The sequence below is a fragment of the Zootoca vivipara genome, chromosome 10, assembly GCF_963506605.1.
Source record: "Zootoca vivipara chromosome 10, rZooViv1.1, whole genome shotgun sequence".
Taxonomy (NCBI): Eukaryota; Metazoa; Chordata; class Lepidosauria; order Squamata; family Lacertidae; genus Zootoca; species Zootoca vivipara.
The window spans coordinates 44899046-44914585 of NC_083285.1; the positions used below are offsets into that span (position 1 = coordinate 44899046).

A 15540-nucleotide genomic window follows, 5' to 3' on the forward strand; every position below is an offset into this window, starting at 1 on the left:
GGGGGAGAGAGCCAAGGAGAGGGAGGGAGAGAGGTCAGAGTACAGTAGCCTCTGTGCCTTGCACTCTGCATTTGTCGCAGTGGCTTTTTCTCCTGGCTACTGCTGCTTCACGGACCTTATCACTAGGACTGTATGCTGCTCCCCATTTCTGCAAGAAAACCACATCAAAATTCTGCACCCAGGGGAATTAAATGCCGTGTCACAACCCCCACCACGATTTCGCCACCAATTATAAACTATGGAAATGGAATAACTTTGCACAATTTCTTTTATTGACTTTACATTATGCAGAGAAGAACGAGGCAGGCCAGGGCAGCTTATCCCAGCAACTGTTTGGCATGACCTTCTGAACCTTTTGCGAGCTGATAAAAGCTAGGAACTTGCTCTCTTTTCAAAACGAAAGGAGGACTTATCAGGACACTCGGCTCTGAGTCCTCTATCACCTGGTGCTGTGGAAGTGCACCAGGCGGTGGTGGACTCAGAGCTGAGTGCTCCCATCATTCATTTGTACTTTTGTTTTGGGAAAAGAAAGCACGTTCCTAGCTCTTAGGATTGCAACCATCAGCCCAAGTTTAACGGTCTTTCCACTGCACAGCTTTGCAATAGCCTTCTGAGATCTAGGAAGTAACGTTCCAGTTTTGCAGAAGGCTGAGTCCAACTAGACACAGGGCTCATCCATACTTTTGTCTGTCCTGTGATTTCTAATCCAAGGGGCTTTTCCTCTTGTCCCACTGCTTTCCCCAAGAAAACCTGCAATTCACTGCTGAACTGGAACAAACACCAGTCAGGTTACCTGTGGATTGATGCTTGTTCTGATTCAGCAGCAAATTGTGGGTTTTCCCAGAGAAAGCAGAGAGACAGAAGGAAAACCTATCAGACCCTAGAAATCATGGAACAAACAGAAGAACTCGCAGGACAAAGGGAAGTGTGGATGAGCTGTGCTGTAACAGCTCTCTGGGTTTTCAGATACAGGGCTTTCCCACTCTTTCCGGGAGATGCCAGAAATTGAACTCAGGACCTTCTGCATGCAGAGAGTGTGTCCTACCACTAAGCTACAACTCCTTTCCGGTGGACATGACTTACGGTATGTAGCTGGGATTCATTACTCTGTATCTGGGCAAGTTGCTTGTTCGCTGGGCAACTTTTCTTATGAGATTGCAACCAATTGGATGCTATTTTGAATCAAAGACGGCGGACTGAGCCTCTTCAAAACTGCACTGATTTGAACCATCGGCTTCAAAACTGCGCCGATGTTTTGGTTTCTTCGAATTCCCCAGCTAGAAGACTGCATGTATCAAAGGGGGAAAGGAAAGAAGACTTCAGATACGCAGCACTCCTACTGCTTCTGTTTGGCGTTGATAACACAAAACAAAAACAGAGCATAAGAGGCTGCAATGTTTTTTCACATTTTTATTTATAAAGAAAAGTTGTCATTTCTCCATCTGTTTAACCCTGTGTGTGTGTGTGTGTGTGTGTGTGTGTGTAGAAAACTGCACCCTTACTCGGTGTATGTGTGCATGTGTAAGCACATCTGTCATATGTACAGTATTTTTACAATTGCTTGAATTTTATTTATTTATTGCCACTCTGGGGCAATTCATTATTACTATTATTATTATTATTATTATTATTATTATTATTATTACTTCTATTTATAATTTACATAGCACTTTCAATTCACAAAGTGCTCTACACTGTACCATTTCATAAGAATCCAGGGCAGCAGGTGCCCTTATACCCATTTTACAGATGAGAATCTGAGGGTGAATGAGAGCGATTTGTCTGCTCCTCCTGTTACGGGTGAGGCGAAACTTCAATGCATGCCTCCCAGACCAAAGCCCCAAAGTCTCAATCCACCAGCCCAGTGGCTTTCCCCAAAAGGCCAATATAAAATGACAAGACACATACAACCCACCCCTATGCTGGGACAGGCAGCTAGAACACAGGAACCACCAACTCCCTGCTTGACTTTTTACAGCCAGATTCTGCCTGGGTGGTTCTGATTCTGCCTGGGCGTTTCTGTCCTGAAAAGCCAAAGTTCAAAAGAACCATATGGCAACCTCAGTAGGCCGAAAACATAGATGGACTTACTCAGGGCAAGCACACACACACCCATTGTATTGCCTCTCACCAGATGAATTTTATCCTTCATCTTATTATTCCAAATGAGTGTTTTCATTACATACTGCAAAACTCAATTACCCGGAAGGCCATGGAATGACAAGTGAGACAGGAATCCACGTCCACAAGACTTTCCTGATATATAAGTGGCAGCTGTGCAGGTTAGTTGCTCCTTTCCATGATTCTCCTCAACCCAGATCATTGAGCAGTGAATATAAGCTTCCAATCCCTGCTCCATGTGATGCAAATGCAAGAACCTGCTATCTGTTCCTGCAAATGAGCTACAGTGTCAAGTCATGTTAGATTTTTACTCCAGGAGTGAGAAAATGAGACCCTCCATCAGCCTGTCAGTCATTTTTCTTCCTTGGAAAAGGAAGCTGAGGGTGTTTTTTGAGTTCTTTTGCAGGAAGGACTTCATGGAAGCCATTTTCCCCCCTTGAGGTTGAAACATTAGCAAGATGGTGGTCAGGGAGCTCATTTCTTGCTGGCGATCTTTTTCTTACGAGCAGCGACCAGATCATAGAATGGGTCTCGTGTGATGCTGGTTCTGGAATAAAAAGGGGTGGTGGAAATGGGAGATATTCAAGGCTCGGCCACCAGCAAAGTGTTGATCACCTTCACAGGAACCAGGAGGACATTATTCATTTATTTAGAAAATAATATGTAGCACTTAATATTTCTTTAGAAAGGGGGGGGGTCCTCTAAGCAGCTTATAAGATATTGCAAATACACATTTAAAAATCATGAATACATCATAAAAACCTTTCCGTTAATAATGCTATTGGCAGGACAATAAACAGGACTAGGCTCCTAGGCATCTGCTATGGGGAAATAGTCAAATGAGGCCACAAGAAATCCATAAGAAGGTAAGAAGATGTCTCATATTGAGTAAGGCCACTGGTCCATCTAGCGCAGTATTGTCTACACCAGGCATCCCCAAACTGCGGCCCTCCAGATGTTTTGGCCTACAACTCCCATGATCCCTAGCTTAGAGGACCAGTGGTCAGGGATGATGGGAATTGTAGTCCAAAACATCTGGAGGGCCAAAGTTTGGGGATGCCTGGTCTACACTGACTGGAAGCAGCTCTCCAGGGCTTCAGGCAGGGAACATTCCCAGCTCTGCCTGGAGATGCTGGGGATTGAACCTGGGGCCTTCTGTGTGTGAAGCTGATGCTCTGCCTATGAGCTATGGCCTAGCCCCTATCTTCCATGTTCAGAGTTGGGGTCATAGATCACTGAATACAAGTTCCTGGGAAAGCACAAGATAGAAGGGCAGTTGCCTTCATGCCCTGCTTAGGGGCTTCCTAGAGGCATCTGGTTAGCCACTGTAGGAAATAGGATGCTGTTCAGAGGAGAATCAAAGCCACCTGGTGATCAGCACAAAACTTTAAGGGACAAAGTAGAAGGAAAAGCAATTAGATAAATAGGTACTGCTCCGGCGGGAAGGTAAATGGCGTTTCCGGGTGCTGCTCTGGTTCACCAGAAGCGGCTTTGTCATGCTGGCCACATGACCGGGAAGCTGTACGCCGGCTCCCTCGGCCAATAATGTGAGATGAGCGCCGCAACCCCAGAGTCGTTCACGACTGGACCTAATGGTCAGGGGTCCCTTTACCTTTACCTTTAGAAGGAAAGGCAGGATGTTGTGGCTGATAGAATGGAGCAAAAGGCTCCCTCCTTCCCAGGGCTAGCAAAGATATCAGTACTGAAAGTGGGTTACGTGGTTTTTAACCAATGTACCTATGCTGCACTGGCCTTTAAAACCCGGAAAAGTATGGTACCAGGTTAATTCAGTATGTGTCTATGTCCTCTATACCTGTCTGGTCTTGCCACCTTTTAAAGCTAAAAGCTGGCAGTCTCTTTGGAGGTCTTTAAGCAGAGGCTTGACAGGCATATGCCAAGAATGCTTTGATGGTGTTTCCTGCTTGGCAGGGGGTTGGACTGGATGGCCCTTGTGGTCTCTTCCAACTCTATGATTCTATGATTCTTTATTTTGTTTTAAAAAGATCCTGAACCAAACTGTGAATGCCATGAGGTGGATCACACATGTGTGTTCCTCGCTTGGTGACTGCAGCACCGAAAGATGAATCAGCGTCATAGATCAAATGGCCCAGACGGGCCATTTGCATCAGTTCAAAACACTGTGCTTTGCAGTGGAGACAGTCCACACATTCTGCCATGAATTACTTACGAGCTAACGGACGATTAGAAATCAAATGAGGCCATGCAGGTGCACAGATTTGTGAGGGCTCGTGGGTGCACCACCCGTCAGGACCACATTGGGCTTTTGATTGTCACACTGGTGGGGGACTATGGTGTGCCTTATCCCCGAGTATTTCTCCCCTCCAATTTCCCCTCCTGTGTCCACTGTTCTCATAGCACCACCATGCTGCCATAGCACCCTGACAGCCTTCCTTCTCACCGTATTGCGTCAATCCATAGGTCACGCTCCTCCGCCGAGGGTGCAGAGATCTTGTAAGACTGGTGTTTGCCTTCAACCACCTTCCCGTCTCCGTCCATCTTGCAGGCCTTGATTTTCTGCCCATTGGGGTTTGTATTAAAGAGTTCAAAGCAATTCTAAGGACAGGAAATGGAAGGGAATCAAGAGACTGGAAATCAACAAAGCTACAAGATCCAGCATGTGGCAAGCCTCTGTTTCTGCTGTGCTTTAGGTCGAAGCTGCAAAGGCACCCCCCTTCAGATTTTCACATATACAATAATGCTGAAATTCTATGTGATCTCGTGGCAACGACACTGCACTGTGAAGGACTTGGGATTTATTTCCTTTTTCTGAGAAGGACTGGCTGCTTGACCTTGGGGAAACACTTCGCATTGCATTCCTCGACTGTGTATTTAGACTGAAATTTATCTAGAGAGGGAAGGCTTTGCAACAGAGAATGCCATTTTATTTACCCGTTTTATTGACTTGCGGGATTTGAACTTTGCCAATTCTGGCATGAGCTGACCCGATCCGTTTCCCCTGGGCAAATTTGTGGTTCGGAACATAGCCACCCATCTGATCTTGCACATCTCCACATCAAAATCTATTTTTTCAAGGCACATTAGAGAGAAAATACATACAGAAATGCATATATTCACATGCATATTCAAATGCATACTGTATGTGAGGCTGCCATTGGTTAGGATGCCCTAGCTGGTGCAGAATGAGGCATCTAGACTGCTGATGGGGGCATCTTGCCGAAAATGTATGACACCATTAATAAAGCACCTTCACTGGGTATGCATCTACTACCAAACCAGGTCAAAGGTCTGTGTATTAATTTACAAAGCCAAGAACAACTTAGGTCCAGGGTACTTTAGGAACTGCCTGAACCCTTATATTCCAGCTTGATCACTGAGATCATCTGCAGGAGCAATGCTAGTCTTTCTCCAAGTCGGTGCGGCTCATTTGACAACAACAAAAAATAGCCTTTAGTGCCATTGGCCCAGTGCTGTGGAATACTCTGCCAAGAGAGATTCCACCAGGGTTTTCTGTTTCAACTTTTGAAAGTCTGCAGGCTATTAAGAATATGTATTTCCACAAGAGCTCACTGTTTTCTGATTTTAACCTTTTCGTATGGTTTTTACTGTATGGTTTTATGTACTATTATTGTAAACTATTATTTTTTTCAACAAATAGTGGTATGTAAATATTATTTATATATATATATAATGTATTTTAAGAGAAAATGCAAACTTTGATTTGGAGTGATCCGAGCCAGTGTGACAGAAACCATGAGCATGAAATAAGCACAGGCAAGAAATGGAGCCCACCTCTCATCAGGGATGAGAGGAACTGCAGGGCAACATCTGGAGAGCTACAAGGTCCCTATCCCTGGCATAATGTGTAATGTGCAGCTTTGTCTCTTTCTTAAAAAAGAATAGTTACAGGTAGGTGGGGCATGAAAAACACCCCATTGCATCTTGGGAAAGGAAGGTAATAAATTTTGTCTTTCTATGTGCCTTGATACCAATACCCCTTTGCATCCGTAATCTTTTCTTCAAAGAATTTCATTTGTCAAACATTTTGTAACAAACGAGCTACGAGTAACTTGAGCACAACAAATCCTCTTTCTGACTTCATAAAAGAAAAAGTGGGGACGTAGATGTACGTTGCTACACATTGGAGAAGCGGTTCCCAAAGTGTGGTCTGTAGACCATCGGTGGTCCATGAGCTTCCTTCAGGTGGCCTAGGGAAGTAACCCTGCAAAGAGGCACAGCTACATGTGTGTGAAGAGCAGTGTGTGTTTGTGTGAAGAATTGTGAGTGTGGTGGCTGCTCCGTCATTCTTAAAACTCAATGGTTCTCCTGGAAGGTAAGTGGGGAAGACTGGAAGTTGATAGGATGGGGACAAAGCTCTGCCTTCTTCAGGGGAATAAAGTCATGGCAGGTGGCAAGACAAGGGGAGATCTCGAGAAAGGGAAAGAAGTATTAAAAAATATTAATACTGATTTTTAATTCTATGTTTATTGCTTCTTTGAGCTCTTGTTGTGTTTCATTAAAATTCCATTAAAATGCTTCAGCATCTATCATATTACAATTTCTAATCAACATGTGGGACAATTTTCAAGTGGTCCAGGGCAGGAAAAAGCTTGGGAACCATTGCATTAAAACACAGCAACATAGGAAGCTTAAATCAAGCCAGACCACTGGCCCATCTACTCAGCATTGTCCACACTGGTTGAGGGTGGTACTCCAGGTTTTCAGACGGGAATCCCGGGCTCTACTTTGAGATGCACAGAAATGAATCTGGGACTTTCTGCCTGAAAAGCAGCTGCTCCACTACTAAACTACAGTCCTTTGTGGGGCACTTAGATGGTCCCTTATAGCAGTTACTCCTGGGCAGCCCAATCCTGTGCATTTTTACTTGTGAGTACTATAAGGATTATTACTAAGTCAGTGCACATAATAAGATTACATTCGGCAGCCTTAGTGTCAGCTTTCTAATGAAAAGCAACTATTGGGCCAGGAGTCCCTTTGTGCTCATAGGCGGCTGCCCCCTTGAAGGGCATTTTGATTCCTGTATCCTTGGGCAAGGACCACCAATCCGGGCTGCTCTGTGTCCCAAAGAGATGCAGAAAGGTGGCTGATTTGGCAGCAGCTTTGTAGAACTGCCTGACTGCTTTCGCCTTCTATGGTGTTTTTCCTGATGTGGCACCATGTAGCATTTGTAAGACCCTGTTAGAAGAATTCTAACTCCCATCTCTCAAGTGCACTCCTAGTTAAGCTATCAAGTTATCTGCTGAATGGACGCACTCCAGTCTCAGGGAGAAGCTATCGGCAGAAATTGTCTCTTCTGATCTGGCACCCGTTTCCCCACCCCCCTCCTCAGTGTAACTTTCAGATGAGATCTCCTTGACAGACACCGCTAAGGGGTGGGCTCCCTCAAGATCTTGATTAGACGAGACATCAGTAACAAAGCGCTGCTACTCAATGTTCTTTTTAAAGACAGGTGTATTGCTTCCGCAGATATCCATCTCGGAAGGGACTGACATGCAAAAGTAATTGGAGGGTTTCAGGTGCCTCTTTCAATGTACCATGATGCTCCAGAATGAGCTTTTGAGAACCCCAAGAGAAGCTTACCTTCCTTCTTGGTGCATTTTCATATATGTTAAGCGTTCTACAAAATGCACCTGGCTTCCCCCAGTAATTTGCGGAGGAAACCAATGGTGTAGAAGCAAGAGGGGCAGATGTTAAGCTATAGGGAGGGGCTTTTGCGGGTCAAGTTCTTAAGGATACCCCAGTCCACTTCTCTGAAATTTTCACTTTCTTTATTCCAAAAAACCTAGTCTGGTTGTGATGGGCCAGGACTTAACTTCCCCTGCTGAACCGCAGGCTGAAGGGAGAGAAGGTGGAGTGGCCCCACCTGCAGCTGGTCAGCCTTCAAGGACACAGAGGAGAACCAGCCAGCTTCAGCCTTCTTGAACAGGACTTTGGGCAGCACTCAGATGCTGGAAACAATGCCTGTGGCTCCCAGCCCTACCTTGCTGCTTCCATTTGGACCCTTCACTTCATGACCGCTTGCATTCTGTGACCTCTGGATTGTCTGACAGTTTGGATTGCTTTTCGCCTGACCCTCAGAATGGACAGGAATTTGCATGTGGATTTGGCTTTGAGGCAAGTGTATCAGAGTCTCATCTCCTATCTACACCCTGTTGCTTGGCAATGGGACTTGGGGCGGAGCTATGATACTGGTGCCCTCCAGATGTTTTGGACTGCGACTCCTATAGTCCCTGATGATTGGTCATGCTGGCTGGGGCTGATGGGAGCTGTAGTCCAAAATGTATAGAGGGAACCAGGTTGGGGAAGGCTGCCCTATTCCTTTACGGAGTGGGTTGGGAGGGAAGAGAAGAGAATTAAACCAGTTACTCAGCAAACAGTAAATTGTCTCCTGCTTTATGGTGTTCTGAATGCCAAAGCACATGCATGATTGAAAAGCACATGGCCCTTAATTCATTACTTTTTTTTTTAAAGAACCCCACAAAGTTTTAGAGATGAAAATTATTTACAATACATGCTGACTCAGGAGTAAATTCTGCTGTGTTTAATGGGTCTTACTCTTGGCTAAGTTGGTATAGGCTTGCTGCATATCATACAGATTGGGTGACTTGGATTTTGGTGTTCTGTGGAAATTTACAATGGATCTTTTGATGTAAGCAAAGGAGGAGGTGGAGGAGAGGGAAGCTAGAGTGCCAAATCTAATTCTAACCACTTCCTTGACATTGGGAATTCAAAGAACTATCATCAACAAGGCTGTCATTTTTGAACTTCAAAAGTATAGGAACTTGGGTGTGGATGAGGGTGAAGCCAGAGCAGAGGTGGGGGGGAATCTAGTGCATCACAGGAGAGTCAGGTGGAGACTGGTTGGTCATGCAGTGAAGCTTGGTGGAACCTGTGTTTTGCTGGCTTTACAGACACCAATGAGTAGTAAGCTATTTTCACTGGGTCTTACTAATAAAGTATCATTATGTGCCCAATATGGTATCATCCACGCACAAGACAGAGATCAGCAAACCTGGAGGAACCCCAAAGTCTGTAGAACTACAAAGTAAATATAGGGGAAAGAATCCTCAGTGGGGGGAAAGAATCAGCTCACTGAGGACTGAGCAATGCTCAGTTAGCATGGCATGTTGACTGACAGTTGAAGTAGAAAAGCAAATGGAAAATCTGGGAGGAGGGACCACTTGATGTCTGGCGCCCTTAACAAGAGCTATCCACATGACATTTTATTGCAGACTCTGCTTGGACCATCTAGTTTACAACCAAAGAACCAAAAGTAGAGGCCTTGTTGACCTGGAGTTTCATGCTACAGCAAATATCTACTGAACTGGGGAAGATAAAAATATTTGTTGTGTCTAAGGAAAGGGTGATAACCACTGATCACAGTTAGTGGCAGTGACTTACTCGTTTCTTCGGGTCCTCTACTTTCCGAACAGATAGATTTTCCAGTGGAATAATCCCTAGGGGCTCCTTGTCCTAGAAAATAAATTCAAATCAGAGGTGAGTTATCTTCCCAATGTGCAGGCAGTACCTAGGAAGTTAGTGCTAGCAGCTACCCACTGACCCTGGGCTGGATAACAGAAAAGTTCCAAGGTAGTATAACGGTTGGAGTGTTGCCATTATGACCTGGGAGAGCAGGGTTTAAATCCCTACTCAGCCATGGATCCCACTGGGTCCAGAGCCAGTCACTCATGGTTAGCCTAACCTGCCTCACAAGGTTGTTGTGAGGATTAAATTGGGAGAACCGGGTATACCACCCTGAAGACAAAGGCATACCTGCCAAGTTGCTGTCCGAGAAATAAGGGACCGGAAGTAGCAGACCGGAAGTAGCGCTGCCGCCATTTTGGAACTGGGCAGAGCAGCATCAAAAGTCACTTCTGAGCATGCTCCGCCCAGTTCCAAAATGGCCACCGCGCCAGAATAAACAGGGGGGAAACAAAAAAATCCGTTTTTTCCCAGCTAAGAATAGCTGGAAAAATGGGGATTTCCTGGAGAATACGGGAGAGTTGGCAGCTATGGACAAAGGTGATATATAATTGTAATAAATAAAAGAACACCCTGTTCTATTTATGTTTTTATTTCCATATTTCTATCCCCCTATTCATCCAAGGAGCTCAGGGTGGCATACATGGCTCCCCCTCTATCTTTTATCTTCACAGCAACCCTGAGAGGTAGGCTAGACCAGGCATCCCCAAACTTTGGCCCTTCAGGTGTTTTGGACTACAATTCCCATCAACCTTGACCACTGGTCCTGATAGCTAGGGATCATGGGAGTTGTAGGCCAAAACATCTGGAGGGCCGCAGTTTGGGGATGCCTGGGCTAGACTGAGAGACAGTGACTGGCCCAGGTTCATTGGACGAGCTTCACAGCTGTGTGGTTATTAGAACCCTGATCTCCCAGGTCCTGGACCAGTACTCTAACCCCTGCACCACACTAGTATGTCCCTCACATTCTCTGAGGATACATCTTTCAGATAAAGTTTGTGGGATTTTGGTTTTTTTAATGGAAGGGACACAACTCTTACCGTGGTGTATTCAAAATAGTACAGGCAGTTGTCCGTCAGAATGAACCAACGGCGCTTCCAGGTCTTCACTCTGCCTCCTAGTGCAAAAGGAATTTAAAATATGTCAGTCCACAAACACACACACACACACACACTGCATGCTTAAGACTGGGTTAATCTTTAAGCTATGTTTTCTGTAGCTTGAGTTTAGAATTATCTTAGATGGCTTAGGTTGCACATACACCAAACATTTAAAGCAGATTCTCTTCAAAGAATCCCAGAAACTGTAGTATATTCTTCACAGAGCTAGAATTCCAAGCAACTTTAACAAATCGTGGTCTTCAGGATTCTTTTTGGAGGGGCAGGCAACATGTACTTTAAATTTCCTCTAAATGTATGGTGTGCATACAGTCTTAGTGTTCTCTGAGAACACATCAGAACAATATGGCAGATTGCAGTCACATGGCAGAAAATCAATGGCCATGTTTCCTAGGGGTGGTAAAACACTGACTGCTCATGGTCACAACGTATGTGGCTAACATTATTCTGGATGTGATGTGGTGGTGGGCTGCCATGTTTAGAAAGTTATCGTTAGGTGTAGGTTCATAGCCCTGCTTGGCAATGATGCCTTATGAGTAGTCTGAGGCAAGTTACTATCCCTCAGTCCAATCTTGCAAGGTTTTGAGACCATGATGAAACTGTAAAGAAATACTATACCACCCTGCACATCCTAGATAAGGGGTAGAAAACATGGTGTCCCCCCAGAAGTTGCTGGACTACAACTCCCATCTCCCCTGGCAATTGGCTCTGCTGACTGGGGCTGATGGGAGTTGCAGGCTATAACATCTGGAAGGCACTAGGTCAGTGATGGCGAACCTATGACACGTGTGTCAGCACTGACACACATAGCCATTTTCAGTGACACGCGGCCGCATGCCGAGACCTCACTTCCGGCTGGCGGCGGAATGCCGCAGGCGACGCATCTCTGGAGGCCTTGTGGACTTCTGGTGAGAAAAGATGGCGGTTGGCATGGAGCCGCGGAGCTCCTGAAAGTGACCAGCGCTGCAGGAGCTGCCAGGCGTGCTCCCGAGCCACCAAAACCTCTGCCGCCACCGCCCGGACACTGGGGGCCACTACTGCAGCAACCGGGGAGCTGCTGGACCCCACCCCGCGAACCTGACAGATTACCTTGAGGCACTTCGGAGGCCGGAGGAGGAAAAAGGAAGCCCCGGCCCAGCTGCCGCCATGAAAAGGAGGGAGAAAAGAAAGAAAAACAAGGCAAAGGAGAACGGGTCCGCTCTCTCCGTTGCCGTCCCCATCTCCCCCGGCTCAAGGGAGAGGAGAGGGCCCTTGGAGGAGGGAGAAGAACCCCGACCCCGACCTCACTGCTGCCACCACTGCAGAGACACCCCAGTAAGCTGAAACCACGCAAGCATAGCCGAGTGAGGGGAGAGGTGGGCTGAAGAGGGCCACAAGGAGGCACAGGCCCAACCTGAGCCCACCTCCTCAGCGGCAGACCCATTGGAGGAAGGTCTGAGCCCAGAATCCCACTGGGAAAGAACTCTGGGTTTTGCCTTATTTTTTGCCTTTTTAAATATTTTTTTAAAATAAATAAATAAATAAAACTTTAATAATTTTTTCCTCCCCTTTTTCCTTTTTTTTAAAAAGGGGAAACAATTATACATTTTTGTTATTTAAACTATAAATATCGCAATATTATGGTTTTTTTCTCGGAAGTGACACACCACCCAAGTTATGCTTGGTTTTTTGGTGAATTTTGACACACCAAGCTCAAAAGGTTGCCCATCACTGCACTAGGTTGACAATCCCTGCCCTTGATCTTGAGAACAGCTACGAAAGAACCCTAAAACAATATTCAGCATCTTTGGCTGTGCACACAACACACAATTTAAAGCATACCTCTCTCCTCCCCTCCAAATAAACCTGGGAATATTAGTTTACCCCTCAGGGAGCTACAAGTTTCAGCAAACTACAATTCCCAGGATTCTTTATGCGGGGGAGAGGAAATGTGTTTTTGATGGATGGCATGTATGCAGCCTTTGTGTCGCTGGAATGGATCCCTGCACCCACACCTGTGCTCTGCGCATCTTCTGAAAATGCCATCTCCCCAGCAACACAAGTACCGTCTCCTTCCTGTCCCAAGAATCCAGGCTGAGAACCAAGCCGGATGAGGGCAGAGGAGATCGTTTATTTCATCCAGGCTCAAGGCAGCCTGCGCATTCAAAGAAGGGAATCTCTAGGGAACACAGAGCAGAACTGAACGCCAGGGGTCACTGTCACCCCACCACAACGAAAGGATGCCTGGCTGGCAGCTTGCTGCAGTCCTAAGCTCACGAGGAAAGGCTTTGCTGGTTTTCCTTGCGAGAGACTGAGGGGGGTGGGGAGGGCTAACTTGGGGTGGAGGGGCGGCAGCGAGATTGTCAGCAAAATACAAACATGTTACCTAGTTTAAGGAGCCAGCCTTCCTGGCTGGGGTTGAAGAAAGTATGGGTGAGGTCGTTCCCATCGTCCTCTGGGATGGAGAATGGTTCGTTCTTGATGCTGTCAAACAAACTCTGCCTCGGGAAAAGGAGAAAGAGGAGAGTCCTGAAGGGGACCGCCACACAGGGACACAGGAAGCTGCCGCCTTCTAGGTTTGTGTGGTATTAGTATTGGTGATTCAGTTGTCCAGCATCATGGGCAGAGATCGTTCCCACCACCTGATCCTTCAAACTGAGCACTGAGGAGCCTTTTAGCTTTGGTTCTGAACGGAGCTATGGTTCCTCCCTCAACCCTTTCCCTTTCCTCCTGCCCACCTGTGTGTTTAATCACTTATTTCCTCTCACAGGGAGAAATCCTGTGTGGGTCAAACTCAGAGTAGACCCTAGAATCATAGAATCATAGAGTTGGAAGAGACCACAAGGGCCATCCAGTCCAACCCCCTGCCAAGCAGGAAACACCATCAAAGCATTCTTGACATATGCCTGTCAAGCCTCAGCTTAAAGACCTCCAAAGAAGGAGACTCCACCACACTCCTTGGCAGCAAATTCCACTGCCGAACAGCTCTTACTGTCAGGAAGTTCTTCCTAATGTTTAGGTGGAATCTTCTTTCTTGAAGTTGGAATCCATTGCTCCGTGTCTGCTTCTCTTGAGCAGCAGAAAACAATCTTTCTCCCTCCTCCATATGACATCCTTTCATATATTTGAACATGGCTATCATATCACCCCTTAACCTTCTCTTCTCCAGGCTAAACATACCCAGCTCCCTAAGCCGTTCCTCATAAGGCATCGTTTCCAGGCCTTTGACCATTTTGGTTGCCCTCTTCTGGACACGTTCCAGCTGGTCAGTATCCTTCTTGAACTGTGGTGCCCAGAACTGGACACAGTACTCCAGGTGAGGTCTGAAACCAATGAAGTCTCCGTCTGACTTCGTTAAATATTGGCCAAAGTGTTTACCTTTTTTGTTTTTATATAACGGGAATAGTGCCATTTTTCCACACAAAAGTTCATAGGCCATTAATGAAATAAGTAATGAAAGCGTTCATACGCACACAAGCATCGCAGGGACACTAACTGATAAGGTGCGATTAAGAGAGACCAATGGGCAATTAAGAGGCCGTTCACCAGGAATCCTGTGCTCAATAGGAATCAAGAGGTGAAACTGCCAGCAGGATGCTTTTAATTAAAGGCACAGGAGCCCCCAAGAGCACACGGGACAGGGTGGCACGGCAAATGCATTTCCAATTTAAAAACGGCCACAAATCAGGTCTGAAATATAGACCATATGACAACCTACAATTAATGACTGGCATGGAATGATTTGTTAAACATGCAAAAAGTGAGAGGGCAAAGGATGACACTTTCAGAGAAAAGGACCGGTATAGAAGCAACCCAGATTTCATCAGTTTCCACAGTATCCGTCCTTATGACTATTGTCCTCGCTTCCAATGCTTCCTACCTCAAACCCTTTTCCTCCTCTCATCACTCTTCTCTCCCTTTCAAGCATAATGAACTTGATCCTTGGCCTCCAAATAGAATAAAAAGCATCCCTTTCATTTCCATAAGCTACTCTGTACTCAGCAAGTGGGTTTCCTTTAAATGGTTCCTTTCTTTATTTTCAGAATTGGAGGAACATAAAGTCCCCAGTTATGCACATCTGACTCATTCACAAGGGGATTTTCTCATTTCTTGTCCAGTAAAATAGTGACATTGGGACTACTGGAACATGCTGTCACACATTATGTAATGTCACTGCAACTTCCTCCAAACTGTCAGCAGCAGGAAATCCAATCTTTTCATATGAAGGGCACTTCAGTGGTTGCTATATAAAATCAGAGTTGCCCCCTGAGTGGTGTTTCAGAATAATTTTTGATAGGTAGGCTATGTTGAAATCGGAAGAAATTGCAAAATTCCTACAGAAATTGTCCAGGGCTGTGTAGCATTAGTTAATAAAGGACACTGTGAGAAGCCTCCCCTGACTGAGCCACAGTTTGACAAAAGCAAATCCTGCTTAGAATATGGTCTCTCTTGCCCTGTAATCATATACAGTGGTACCTCGGTTTATGAACACAATTGGTTCCGGAAGTCTGTTCATAAACTGAAGCGTTCATAAACTGAAGCGAACTTTCCCATTAAAAGTAATGGAAAGTGGATTAATCCGTTCCAGACGGTCCGCGGAGTAACTGTTCATAAACTGAAGCGAACTTTTCCATTGAAAGTAATGGAAAGTGGATTAATCCGTTCCAGACGGGTCCGCGAAGTACTTAAACTGAAGCGTTCATAAACTGAAACATGGGTGTAATTGGTTCCGGAAGTCTGTTCATAAACTGAAGCGTTCATAAACTGAAGCGAACTTTCCCATTAAAAGTAATGGAAAGTGAATTAATCCGTTCCAGATGGGTCCGTGGCGTTCATAAAC

The 15540-nt window shown here is 45.7% G+C and overlaps 1 protein-coding gene across 1 annotated transcript in view; it reads right to left on the reverse strand.

Annotated features, from left to right (window-relative positions):
• Positions 1-263: 263 nt before the first annotated feature.
• Positions 264-15540, reverse strand: part of CYTH4 (cytohesin 4) — a 45985-nt gene continuing 30708 nt past the window's right edge. The window contains exons 9-13 of the mRNA XM_060279860.1: positions 13087-13198; positions 10644-10720; positions 9523-9594; positions 4541-4695; positions 264-2668 (exon numbers count right to left, since the gene is read on the reverse strand). Of these exons, the coding sequence (XP_060135843.1) occupies positions 2596-2668; positions 4541-4695; positions 9523-9594; positions 10644-10720; positions 13087-13198 (489 nt within the window). The 3' untranslated portion in view covers positions 264-2595. The remainder of the gene's footprint in view (positions 2669-4540; positions 4696-9522; positions 9595-10643; positions 10721-13086; positions 13199-15540) is intronic.